The sequence below is a fragment of the Drosophila suzukii genome, chromosome 3 (genome assembly GCF_043229965.1).
Source record: "Drosophila suzukii chromosome 3, CBGP_Dsuzu_IsoJpt1.0, whole genome shotgun sequence".
Lineage (NCBI taxonomy): Eukaryota > Metazoa > Arthropoda > Insecta > Diptera > Drosophilidae > Drosophila > Drosophila suzukii.
The window spans coordinates 81,559,099-81,571,851 of NC_092082.1; the positions used below are offsets into that span (position 1 = coordinate 81,559,099).

Here is a 12,753-nt window from a genome sequence, read left to right on the forward strand (position 1 = left end):
CCACTGAACTCCAGAGGGAATATTTCCTACATGAGTCTAAATTATTGCGAAACTACCGATGTGCTATCTCAAGAGTTTCAGCAGGGGAATTTTTCATAATCACTATCAACTTATTAAGAAATTTGCAAAATGTGCTCTATAAAGTCTTATCAAAAGTACTTAGTGTTAGACCTATAGTTCGGCACTGAGCTCAAATAAAATTCTATCCGAAATATTTCGGGCCACAATCTCTGTCAATAAATTATCATAAAAAGTGTAACTTTCTATGGACTTTGGTAAATTTGTCACATACCTCCAAAGGGATAATTTCACAATTACCATTTAAAATTGCAAAAAATTAAATCAAACTGAAAGTCTCATTAAAACTTGAATTTCAAATGGAATGATTCCAGTTCGTCATGAGGAATATTTATAAAGTGTCATTAAAACCAATTGTTTTTAGACAAGTGCGTCACTGAACTCCAGAGGGAATATTCCATACAACATTTCGGCTAGACGTTGTCTACATTTTCTACAAGTAAAGATGCTAGAGGCTATCTATATATTCTCACCCACAATTTATTTTGAAATGACCTTTAAATGAGACGTCACGATGAGAAGGCGAAATTATTTTAGCACTATTCAATAAGAACCCATTTTCTCATTCATTTTAGTGGCTTTTATTGGGATAGGTTAGATATATTTTTAGTAAGATGTATAAGTACATATTTCTTATGTAATAATATTCATAATATTGTATAGATATAAAACTGACTGTAACCAGTTAACAGTGCTTTTTACGCCCACGATAATTTTATAATATGCTTGAAGAATTTCTCAAACTTGTTCGTCGATTTCGTGTGTTTTACTTCACATGGCAACAGGCAACCAGTTCAGCACATGATTTCGGAATCATTAGATAAGCAATACTTTTTCGTTCCGTCACCGTTTCGCCCGGAAGCACGTGAGTTGCGCGTTCATCGATGTGCTGAAAGTTATAAATATCTACTAATTGATTAGTCATATATGCGTATATCGTGGAATCGTGGGGCTTTCTCGCCTCTCGAGCGTTGAGTAGTTTGTGGAATGACGTAGCATTTAATGGGCGTATTTATCTGCGGTGGGGAATACAATAGAATTGAATCGATTCTCAGTGATTTCTTAGTTATAAAAACTGTTATTGCGCATTTATGGCTGCAGTAGGAGAGCCACGCCCCCCAGGATCCATCTCGAGGGTCGTTCGCGTGTTTTCAGGTTAAAGGTCCACACATAAGTATTGCCCCGCGACCTGGAAGGACCAAAGAGCCGTCAGTCAATTAGCAAAGAAGGCAGACAAAGGAGTGGGCGGGAGTGCAGCATCTTGGGGAATGTCCACCCACCTGGTCTTGTACAAAGGACACTCGTAGACGCGCTGCAGCTCCTGCTTCTCCTGGACAATGGACTTGATGTAGATGACGGGCATGGCGCAGAGCATCTCCTTGGGACGCAGGGTCACAATGGAGTTCAGCTGACAGTCCCAGCTGGCGCCGTCCATGTACAGGTCGTGGACAAAGGCGCCCTCCATGGGCGGCAGGCTGTTCGGAAACGGGGGTAGATCAAAGGGTCGGAATGACAAATAAACAATTGAGATAAAAAGAGCTTTCTTAAGCTATCTGCTATTTAAAATTGCTCTTTTAAAGAAAAAGACTCTAATGCTTTACCAAAAGTTTACAAACAGCACCATTACTTTAGAATACTGTAAAATAGATTTTAAAAGTGCAAGGCGAGAAGGTCACATCCGTATCAAGTAAAAATGTATACGGTATTACATCAAAATAAATATTAATTCCTAAAAAAAATTTTACCAGTGCACTTTAAGACTTAACAGTATATATTTTAAAGTCTGGTTCTATAGTACTGTCTTGGGTATTTTTAAGCTAGGTTGGGATACTTACGTGACATCGTCCTTTTGTTTTTTAGTAACATCGCAGCTGATCAGCATCCTGTCCAGTGGCAGGTCATGTTTTCGGGCACTCTCCTGCATAATGGCGGTGAGAAAGCTCTGGGGATTGAAAAGTCCACCCAGCCAGATGGCGCAGGGCAGCTTGAAGTCATTCAACCAGCCGGCCAGCTCCTTGATGCGGTGCAGCAGATCCGCGAACCAGGACTGCAGGCCCAACATGCTGGGATAGGCCAGGCGAGCCCAAGCATCAGGCACATGATCGTAGAAGATGGCGTGGTCCAGTCGCTCCATCTCCTGGGTGATGGTGAGTTCGCCCCTCAGCCCCAGCATCAGTTCTCGAAGGGATCGTTTTATTTCCCTGATAAGAGCATTCATCCTTTCGCATTCCTGCAGAGCGACGACAACAAAAGGCGTCTTGCGCTCCACACGATTGAGCAGTGCTTGGAGGTTAAACTCGTCCTGCAGTTTGTCCAGGAAGTCGTCAATCATGATCTTGACCAGCTCCTCCCGCGGTGCTCCGCAGTGGGAGCTCAGCTCCGACTCCCTTGGCTGCAATTCAAAGATGGTGCGCAGCAGCTGCTCGGAGGCGGTGGTCAGGAAGCCAATCTCCGCATTCGGATGCAGACCATACAGCAGTGGACTCTCCTCCGGCAGCATTTCCGTGATATACGAGTGATAACCCTCAAAGTCGAGATTCGGAGGAGCTGGAAATCCCGGACACAGCTCGAAGTCACCATCGATGAGGTCTTGCTGGAGGAGCTCCTCCAGATAAGTCTGGCAAAGCCGGCGATCCCAGTCGTCCGTGATGTGACCACCGTACATAATCTCGCCAAAGAGATAGCGCAAATCCTCCCAGGGAATCCGATTGCTGCCCTCTAGATAGTTGTGCAGGACATTGGACGAGATGGTGAGGTCACCAATATTGAAAGGGTACACCTTGTTCCAGCCCTGCGGTCCGAATTTGCGTCTCTCGCCAGCCACCGCATGGAAATAGCAGAGAGCAAACAGGATCGACTTGAACTCCGCCTCCTGGGTGCATGTTTCCAAAGCGTCCTGCGAAAAGTTGTCCCATGCCTTGTGCAGATTTGCGGCCATGCCGGATGGAGGTTCATTGACCACCTGTAGAGAAAACCATTTATTTGTTTTACGGCCGATTTCAAAAGTTCTAGTTTGCTGTACTTACCTTCAGTGAGGACTCGAGTATACCCTGTGGAATCACATGGTACTGCGGATCTGGAGCAGGTTCGGCGCTGATGAAAAGCCTGAAACTGGATTCGCCCTGCGTCTCGCTCTGCAGTACAATCTTTTCGATGAGCTTCTCCAGCGTGGGCAGCCAGTTGACCACCAGATGTATATTTTGCAGGATGACCCATTGCTGACCGGAGGCAAGAGCTTGTATAATAGCCTGCTCGGCCAGGAGCTCTTGTCCCTGTCCTAATGAGATATTGACCAGGGTATCAGATTCCGAATGGAAACCCTGTTTTTGCCCATAACGCTCCACATCTCGAATGGGATCCACCCCTGGTGAGAGAATGAAAAACGCAGGGGTGGCTGCATTCAGCTCCTGGAAGATGGCTCCAAAGGGCGGCGTCTGTATTTCCGCATACGAGCGACCCATTGTCTGCTCAACAAACTGCCGCATGGCATAGGTCATGCGATCTGGTCTTAGAGAACGGATGATGCACAATTTCTGGAGCGGAGTTCGGTGCTTCCACTCCCCTGGAAACTGCTCCCTTTCGGGGGTATCACTGGCCATAAATTTTCGCCAACGCTTCGTATAGTTTTCCATGTCCTTGTCAATTCCGTAAAAGTGTTCTATCAGTGTTAAGGACTTAATTCCTCCCCAAGCACTGCGACTCACGAAATCCAAGGGGGATAGGGTGCTGGGATCGTGGGGAAAGCGCAGCAGGAAGTCAGTTTCATCCTTGGCCACCTGCTCAGCGGCTATAAGAATCCTTAAGGTCATGTGCGACGTGAAGGTCAGCTTGTCCGCCTCGAAAAGGCCCCTTAAAGTATAGCGATACGTCTGCAGAGTAATGGAATCCACCAGATGAAGCACACGTCGCTCGTAATTTTTGGATTCCGAGGCCAATGCAATGGCCTGTCGAAATACATGCATAAAGGACTTTAGCGAAAACTTATAGATGGGGTTTATCCGACTCAAGTCAGTGAGTACAAAGTACAATATGGCAGCTCTTTTGGCAGCCGATCTATATATATTCCTGGTATCATCGATCTGCAGAGTTGTAACCCTCGCCTCCCTAACTTTTGCTTCGATTTCATCCACAGTTTTCTTTGTGTTTTCTAAATTTAACACCAATGCATGATCATCCAGAACATTCTCACCCGATGAAGCCAACCTGGCTAGCAGCTCATCCTCGAGAGCTTTCAGGGATATCTTGAACTTGTTCTGCTGCACAGTGACCTCTGTTTTCATCTGCTCCAGATCGGGTCTTTCTATTTTTACCACCTCTGCTAGCAGTTGCTCCTCCAGACCATCTGGTGTTACTGTAAAGTTTATCAAAGTGGTCTGCGCTTGCATTTCCGGTTTGTAGTGCGGATTGGCCATTTTGGTGTGCAGAATGAGCCGGAAACTGGGATGAAACTCGATTTCCTTGTCGCCAATGCGCAAGAAGCGCCCTTTTTTGATTAGAGCCCTACTGAGCAGGGGTTCCAAAACAGTGTCCATTGTTTCCTCAATTTGTTCGATGAGAACGGTTTCTCCCTGTGAGATGCTCTTCTCCAGGGCCTCTAGAAAACCTTTTTGTCTCAGCCGTAAAACCACCAATGAGGTACCAAAACGGTTCTTGATCCATTTGATGCCCTGACTGGAAAGAAAGCTCGAGATTTTTTCAGTATTAACTATTACCTAAACTTACAGTTGCGGATCAATCATCAGTGGCCATCGTGTTGAGTATTGCAAAATGGTGGCATTCTCCGTGGACATTCGATCCATGGGAAGACCCTCGTTGTTCCAGGCGGCTATTTGGGCATCATCCGAGAAAAGAGCCAGGGTATCCACGCCCTCGGTGTGAGGTATGTGCGGCTGTTTAAGCAGAACCAGTTGAAGTTCCCAACTTGGAATAGTGAAAGTGCCCCTCCACTTACATCGATTTTGCGAAAGTTGGGCAGCCACATCTTGTGCTGCAGCTCCTCACGATAGCGGCGCGTAAAGCAGCCCACGTACGACAGGAACGAGGAAATTAGCAGGATATCTCCGGGCAGGGTACCAATCTTGGCTTGCAGGCTATGGAGCGGCAGAAAAAGAGGCAATAAAAAAGGATACACAGTGAAGAAAGGTCAAGATAAGTGGTATAAACATATTACGTATTTATAAGCTCATCACTTTTACCATTACATAATGTTAAATAGATATTGAAAAATGTAATTTGGTTTTTTCTCTCATTGTAGATACTAAAAATTGAAAATAAGAGAGAAGGTTACGAAATGGCGTCTAAAATCTTATAATTGAGAACATAATATTCTATATTTTACATTTTAAAAAATACTAAATTGGTCTGGAATTTTATGAATAGAAGTAAAATATCTTATCATTTTTATTATCGGTGTAAAGTAGGTGGTAATCTGCCCGCTTTTGATGCTAACAAATCGTATAAATTACAGCGGCAGCAGGAAGCTAAAGGTTGCAGCATCCTCTGCAGCCTTGTTCTTCTTGCATTTAAATTTAAATGAGGGGAAATTGAAAAAATAATGATGTCGAAGGAGGAAGTAGCAAGTAGTTGTTGCTGCTGTAGCCGCTTTTGTTGCTGACATTCCTGTTGATAAGGGGGTGGTCTTAAAGGCGGGCTGCTGCTCAAGTGGTTGCATAAATTATCGGAAATTGCTGCATGCCAACTCTTATTGAAATATTTGAGCTTATTATGGCAAAGCCCTCTGGGGTTGCACTGTTGGGTTTTGGATTTTCTATTTAATAGAAAGGACAACTTTTTGCTTTGCTTACTTGAGCTATTTTCAATTAGTAATCTGCTGCTATGCCCTCTTCTCCGCCAGACGCACTTAAAACTCAAAACGACAATGATTTATGCTCATTTATATGCACATTCATATGTTTAAAAGCGATTCTATGTAATTGTATAATCTAATAATTGCTCTTGAAGCAGAGTCCTAGGAATGCAAATGGAAGAGGGTTTCAAACTAGCCACAACGAATGGAAATACCCCCCAAGTTTCCTAGAAAAACACACATCATACCATTAACAATAGCAGCACATTGATCGATTTTGAAATCATCAAATCCCCCCCTGCCAAAGTATTCAAATGGACGCTCCTGGCTGCCAGTTATGTGGCATAATTGTTTTTGCAGAATATATTGTGTTGAATTTTGGTGAAATACCTGTCAGGTGGCATAAGAGCATTCTCATTTAAAACAGATAGTATTTTTCGAAGGCAGCCCGACCATGCCAACTATAACAACAATAAGTTGGCAAACAAATGCGTGTATCCTGCAGGATTCCTCGTGTGTGTGTAATGTCATTGTCAAATATGCAGAAATTTATATGCAAGTCAGAGCGGCTTACACACACACCTGTCCTGAAAAAGGGGCGCCTTATCACCCATCACCACCGCCCACAAAAGGTACAAACAATTTGCTGTTGTGGGTCAAATTATATTTTCATAAATATTTGAACAATTCTCACTGGCAAAGTCGGACATGGGGAAAACCAGTCCAGAATCCAAAAGGCTGTTGCTCCTTTGCCAGTGCATTCAATGTCCAAAGGTAACCCCCACCCCCCTCTCCCCCACAACGAACATAAATTCACAACCCAACAGAGTTGGGAAATTTTTCATTTTTCGTAATTCAATACGTATTTCATATGCATTTATATTCCGGCTCCGGATCCCCCGGCGATTTAGCTGCTGACGCTGCCCATTTGTGGGGTTTCGCACAGGTTCGTGTGTTCTGCAGTTGTTTAGGTGCGAAAAATTCAGTACTTTACCGCCCCAAAACCCCCAACATCATCATCAACATCATCATCGATGGACGCCCTTTACGGATTTTCTTTTGGCTTGCACGCGCACTCAATTGAATTTCAATGAATGCAGCCCAGTCAATGGGCAGCCAAAGGTGTCGGAGTGCTCTGCGTGTTGTACTACACTATATGTATATACACAAAGTACCTACATACCGACCCGAATTGCCATTGACATCTATATGAATTTGATTAAGTTTTTTGCCCCAAATGCTTATTGCATGTGGCCTGATGGTTTATATAATTGATAGCTGGGAACCCCCATTGCTTTCAATGGGATATTCAGGATATTCATGACCTCAAAAGGGTGGATTTTCATTAGTTTCCCATTCAGCTGCCATTAAAACGTAAAGTTTTTGGCACTAGTTTTCGTGATTATTGCTAAATTTACTCTTTGAATTTGAATAATAAATTCTAACTAGATTTTGGGGAAATGATGATGTCACCTGGTGAGAGCCTTTGTGCATCGAGAGTCGTAATATTAGCTTTGGTCTCACATTGCATGTTTTCCCATTCAATTTTGTTATATTTGATTTTGATTTCGATTAGAGATCAAACAAAATGTTGATATATATCCTTGAAGCAAGTTAAATTAGTAATGGGTTTGAAAACAAATTATCGAGTTATAGTCATATATAGGTAAAACCAAAATTTCCATGCTTTTTGGTATATTAAATTTACAGAGAACATAAAAGCTAAGAATGTTACAAAAACAAGAAAATAAATTGGTAGTTAAAAAAAACTTTCTTCAATCACTGTTCGTTCCCAATAGTTTTTGTCAAATTTGCTATTTCTCAAGGTTTTGTATTCTTTATGTATTGTACATGAAAAGTTCGTTTAGTTTTGTTCAAGTAAAAACCAGAAATGATGCAGTAATATTTAAAGTCTTTAGCTTAGCTTGGTTCAGCACTATACAAATGTAGAAATATATGATTCTTGTCTTAAATTACTAAATAAATTTATTTTTCCATTATTATACAGATTGACAACACTTTTTACCTCAGGCTCAATAAATACATCTCAGCGATAAGAGTAAATTCTCCATATGACATGCATGAAAACATGTTGCATACCTTGAGGCGCTTAAATATATCATGTAAATTTTGCAGCCTTCAACGACTGCAGCTATGATGCTTATACGTAATCCATAGGGAGATGCCAATGCCATTACCCCTTGGTTCCATCACGTCCTTCAAAATCCTAATAGGCTTTGCCTCCTTCTCCTCACACGCCGCTTTTCCTGCTTTCTTCTGGTTTCATCCTTTTTCCCCCATCACCTTCCACCCATTGTGTCAACTTTCACACTTGTCAACTGCAATTGTTGGCTTGTTAGGCAGCTGCCTTGCACCTTGGCTCGACATTTTCGTGGCTCACGTCACCAGGAGAAGGAACACTAGGAACAGGACGAGCAGGAGCAGCAACAGATGGGATTAGCCCCAACCTTCAGAGGCACTCGGTATGACAAGTTTGCATACCCGTATTTGGAGTACGTGCCTCCGGTTCGAAGCTGCTTAAATGCATTTCGGTTAACTGCCAATGATTTTTGCAAATTGCCGCCGGTACTCCTGGCGGTTCATTGCCTTCCGATGAGTGCGCAATCGAGTGAATGAGCCGGGTTCGGGGACCTCGCAGTCCTGTGCGCCAAATGGGAGCGAGTAAATAAAATTTACGGCCTTTTGTTGCCGCGGTGGCCCGCAAGTAAGCGGAATTCGCATGCACTTCAGGAAAAATATCACTACCTATTTTATAGTGCTTATAAAATAATACAAATTAAAAAGTTATCACACCGGAAATAAAAAAATATGATGGATTTTAAATTGCTTAAGGAATAATAACCCTAAGTAGTTCTTCCCCCATACTTCATATGGTTTTTGGGTATCCTTGGTTATATATATATAAATATTATAATGGATATTTCTGCATATATCTCGATCTAATTTAGTTACTAATTTCTCCAATTACAAATATTATTATATCCATTTTTTTAAGTGCATAAACCCCTCATCCATCCCCTTTCAGAAGTGGCAGGCGAGGCAATTACAGCTATGGCGGACGCACACAGAATGTAAATTAAATTTAATAATTGATTACGCATAAATGCAGTGCACCGACCACTGAGGACCGCACCAACACCGCCGTAGGACTCACCTCTGGACGGACTCCCTCCAGCGGACATTCTCGTTGGCCAGCCCATTGACCAGCCGGTGGGCCAGGTCGATGGTGAAGGAGGTCTTGTCCGCCTCCCGTTGGCATCTCTGCTTCTCGGCCACCGCGTTCTCGAATTCCGCCTGAATCTCGGCCAACTTGGCTTCCAGATTGTTGATCTTACCCTTGAGGTATTGCAGCCGTTCTCTGGCCTCCAGCAGCTCCTGATGCGAGTCCTGCAGAGCCTGCTGTTTTGGTCCCACGATCAAAAAGACCTGATGATAGCGATGGAGGTTAATCACCCAGGCACAAAGGCCAGCAGCAGCCACCGACTTTTGCACCACCTTGTCGGGATTGAACTCGGGATCCTAAAATGACAATATCATAAACATCAAAATAGAGTTAATGCCGGTTTTTACCTTACCTTAAGATATTCCTGCAGCGTTTCAATGATATTAGGGTGTATATTATCCTTGTTGTAGTTTAGCAGATCGTTGAGGAACTGATCCACCCGAACCATCATTAGTTTGGAGGCCTTCCAGCTGCGATCCCTAGGGATCTTTCCATTGCTGGCCAGCAAAACCATGACGGCAGCACACACATTTACCACCGCCTTGGGTGGCGAACCAAAGGATTTCAGTTCTGTTAGGTTATTTTTATTCAGAGTGTTCAGGGCAGCTTGGGCAGCCACCAGGGCGGGTTCCGCCTGCCGCAGATCCTCCTCGCACATCTTGGTCTTGATGGAGACATCCTCCTCGATGATCCGCACCCGTTTCTCTTCCTCGGAGGCAATGTACCTTTCCCGCTTCACCTTTTCACTTTCGGCACTCACAATCACAATCAGTTTGTCGGCCGCCGCGTTTTTGGCCGCCAGCTGAACCTCTTGGATGGCCAGTTGGTGCTGCGGGTGGAATTAGAAAAACCGCCAAATTGCGTCTATTGAAACTCAAAGCCAAAATCAAAGTGTGCTGGAAACTTTCACCGGGGCCGGGCCAAAATAATTAAAGCCACGGCACGATGGCTCAATATTTACGCAGAGGAACTTTTGCGCCAAATTGCGGAAGCATCAATACAAATACAAGTGAATTTATGTGCCAGGAAAAGGCAGAGATGGGAGAAAACGTAATGAGTTCTTAGAATATTTTCCAATTTTAAGATGTAAAAAAATATATTAACCTAAAAAACAAAATGAGTTTTCCTTATATGACCAAATATACTACTTAGTAAAATGAGAGCTACTTTATATTTTGTTTGCCTTACTTTTAATAATACTTATAATATAATTTTTCAAACTTAACATATTTTTTTGTTAATATCCATCCATTCTATCTTCAGATAAAACCCCATCACTAAAAAGCCGTGCTGATGTGAAACTGGAGTTAAAACTGGCGGGTTGAGGACCCACCGGCGTTTGGGAAAACTGAAACGGCTTTTGTTCGGCTGAAACGAATTCAATTTAATTCAATTAGTTTAAATAACATTTGGCCTGCTACCTCACACTCGCGACTGGTCGTTGTTTAGCGCCGCGGAACAAGTTCAGTGCCGTGGGGCCAACACGGCGTATACGCAACGTAACCGGAAACGACGCTTAAAAACTCAAAGAATGGCAGAGCGGCCTTCCGCTTCTCCGGTTTCCGCCATTGATGTTGCCGGCGTTGAACAAGTGGACCAGGACAGCAGATTTGCTGCAACAACAATTCAATTAAGCGCACTAATTGAATGGCCGACGCGTCGCCAGCGGATCGAATGGCAGTGTACTATTGAATTGGAAGCTGATGCCCAATGATGATCGATTTTGCGGGCACCCTGCGTTCGTGTTTAATTAATATTTGATAGCAGACAGACACAATTTTTAACTTTGCCGAGATTGTAATACTTTTCTTGTTTTTTTTGCCTTACTGCAAGGGGATATTATGTGAGGCTCTACATTCAAGGAAAAAATACTGGTCGTGCACAGAGGGAAAATAAGTCAATGAAAAATTGTAAACAAATTATATTGGGTATGGAATTATTTGGAGGATATAAAAGTCTTAATTTTATGGGTGCATAAGGTATAATACATTTTGTAAATTTTGTTATACATATCATATTTATTTTATTAAGTTTAATCTACATTTTGCTTCAGTACTTTCATATACTTTCTGTAACTTATGCTTGACTAATTTCATTGTTGTTTTTCCCATGTTCTAATTTACTTTACCAAAGTTCTCTTACAGTGCATTAACTCCCGCGAACCGGACTCACCGCATGCACATTTCATTCTCATATGCCATATGGTCACCATGCCGGTGGTCCACTCCATCATTTACTCACCTTCAGCGTGTCCACCTGACGGGCGCACTCCGCCAGCTTGGACATTCCGCTCTGCAGACGAGCGATGCGCTCCGCGAACTCGCCGTTTTTGTCCACCAACAGTTTGCGGTAGAGGAAAATGTATTCGAGAAAAGTTTTCGGGGTCGTGTAGTTGTAGCGTTTTTCATTCTGCAGATAAATTCTCGATATCTGATTCACGGTGCCGTGGACGTAAGCCATAAAGCAACCGATGGGCGGCACCAGTGCGGGCTGCATGGAAATTTTGGGTGGGCGAGATGGGAAATGGGACATGGGTCAGGTCAGTCTGCTGTCGTCCTGCTGCCGGGGACTTAAAGTGTCCGGCGTGACGGTTTGCAGTTGTAAATTGTGCCCGACAGACGCATAAATAAAGGGTGCGGGAAACCAATACACTTGGACAAAAATAGAAGTAATATTTTTGAAAGTACAATAATAAAATCGTTACAAGCCAGATCTTTATGATAACAATTTGTTAATAATTGTAGAGGTATTTCAATTTTTAAAATATCGTTGGTAATACAGAAATTACTATGATTTCGAAATCGCTTTTAAAGGTGCTTTTAAGTATGCAGCAATATATTTGGAATCAGTTTTTAATGCACGCTTCTAGGCACATTTATGTTTAATTTATTTTAATTTCAAAAAATTCTTATGTAATATATTGTCAAAATTTTAGTAGGATTATTTTTCCAAAATAAATTTTTTGTTTTTTACGTGTACTAACCTCTAGAATGCCGCTGATTTCGTTGAGGAACTTCTGGGAAACGGACTCCAGGGCGCTTTTGGGCCACTCGTGGAACCAGTCGATGGCCGTCCTACTGATGATGGCCGGAAATTTGCGAGCCCGAACCCTTAGCGTCTGACCCACTGGCGAGAAGCAAAGCACCACTTTCAGGAGTCGCCTCACCTTCTCCACAAAGTACCGCCAACAGTTCTCCTTGGTGTCCAGCGTACCGCTCTGCTTCACCTCGTTGCGAATTCCATTTGTAATAGTGTCCAGCTGGTCATCGTTGAAGAGCTCGGGTATCTCACCGGATGCCAGGAGATCATTAATCAGCATCAGTACAGATTCATCGGGAATCTGTGCATCCGAGATGAGGAACACGGAGGCCAGATTTTTAAGGCCCACCTTCATGTAAAGGCTGCCGATTTCCTCTCGCATATCTAGCAAACCAAATCCTCGCTTGATTTGAATTTGTGAGACATTTAGCGAGGATATAAAGGCAGCCAAACGGGCCAAAGTTTGTTTTCCTGAACCTCCAACTCCTATGAGTAGAGCATTTCCCCGAGGACTCTCCAGAATGCGATTAATGCTGAGAGTAAAAGTAAGTTCATATATTATAAAAATAAAATATTGTTTAGCTTT

The 12,753-nt window shown here is 43.0% G+C and overlaps 1 protein-coding gene across 1 annotated transcript in view; it reads right to left on the reverse strand.

Moving 5' to 3' along the window:
- Positions 1-699: 699 nt before the first annotated feature.
- Positions 700-12,753, reverse strand: part of LOC108020148 (dynein beta chain, ciliary) — a 36,654-nt gene continuing 24,600 nt past the window's right edge. Inside the window, exons 24-33 of the mRNA XM_065865282.2 lie at positions 12,112-12,700; positions 11,370-11,618; positions 9,481-9,957; positions 9,060-9,424; positions 5,030-5,168; positions 4,801-4,967; positions 3,105-4,749; positions 1,914-3,040; positions 1,359-1,553; positions 700-1,267 (exon numbers count right to left, since the gene is read on the reverse strand). Coding sequence (XP_065721354.2) covers positions 1,168-1,267; positions 1,359-1,553; positions 1,914-3,040; positions 3,105-4,749; positions 4,801-4,967; positions 5,030-5,168; positions 9,060-9,424; positions 9,481-9,957; positions 11,370-11,618; positions 12,112-12,700 — 5,053 coding nt within the window. The 3' untranslated portion in view covers positions 700-1,167. The remainder of the gene's footprint in view (positions 1,268-1,358; positions 1,554-1,913; positions 3,041-3,104; positions 4,750-4,800; positions 4,968-5,029; positions 5,169-9,059; positions 9,425-9,480; positions 9,958-11,369; positions 11,619-12,111; positions 12,701-12,753) is intronic.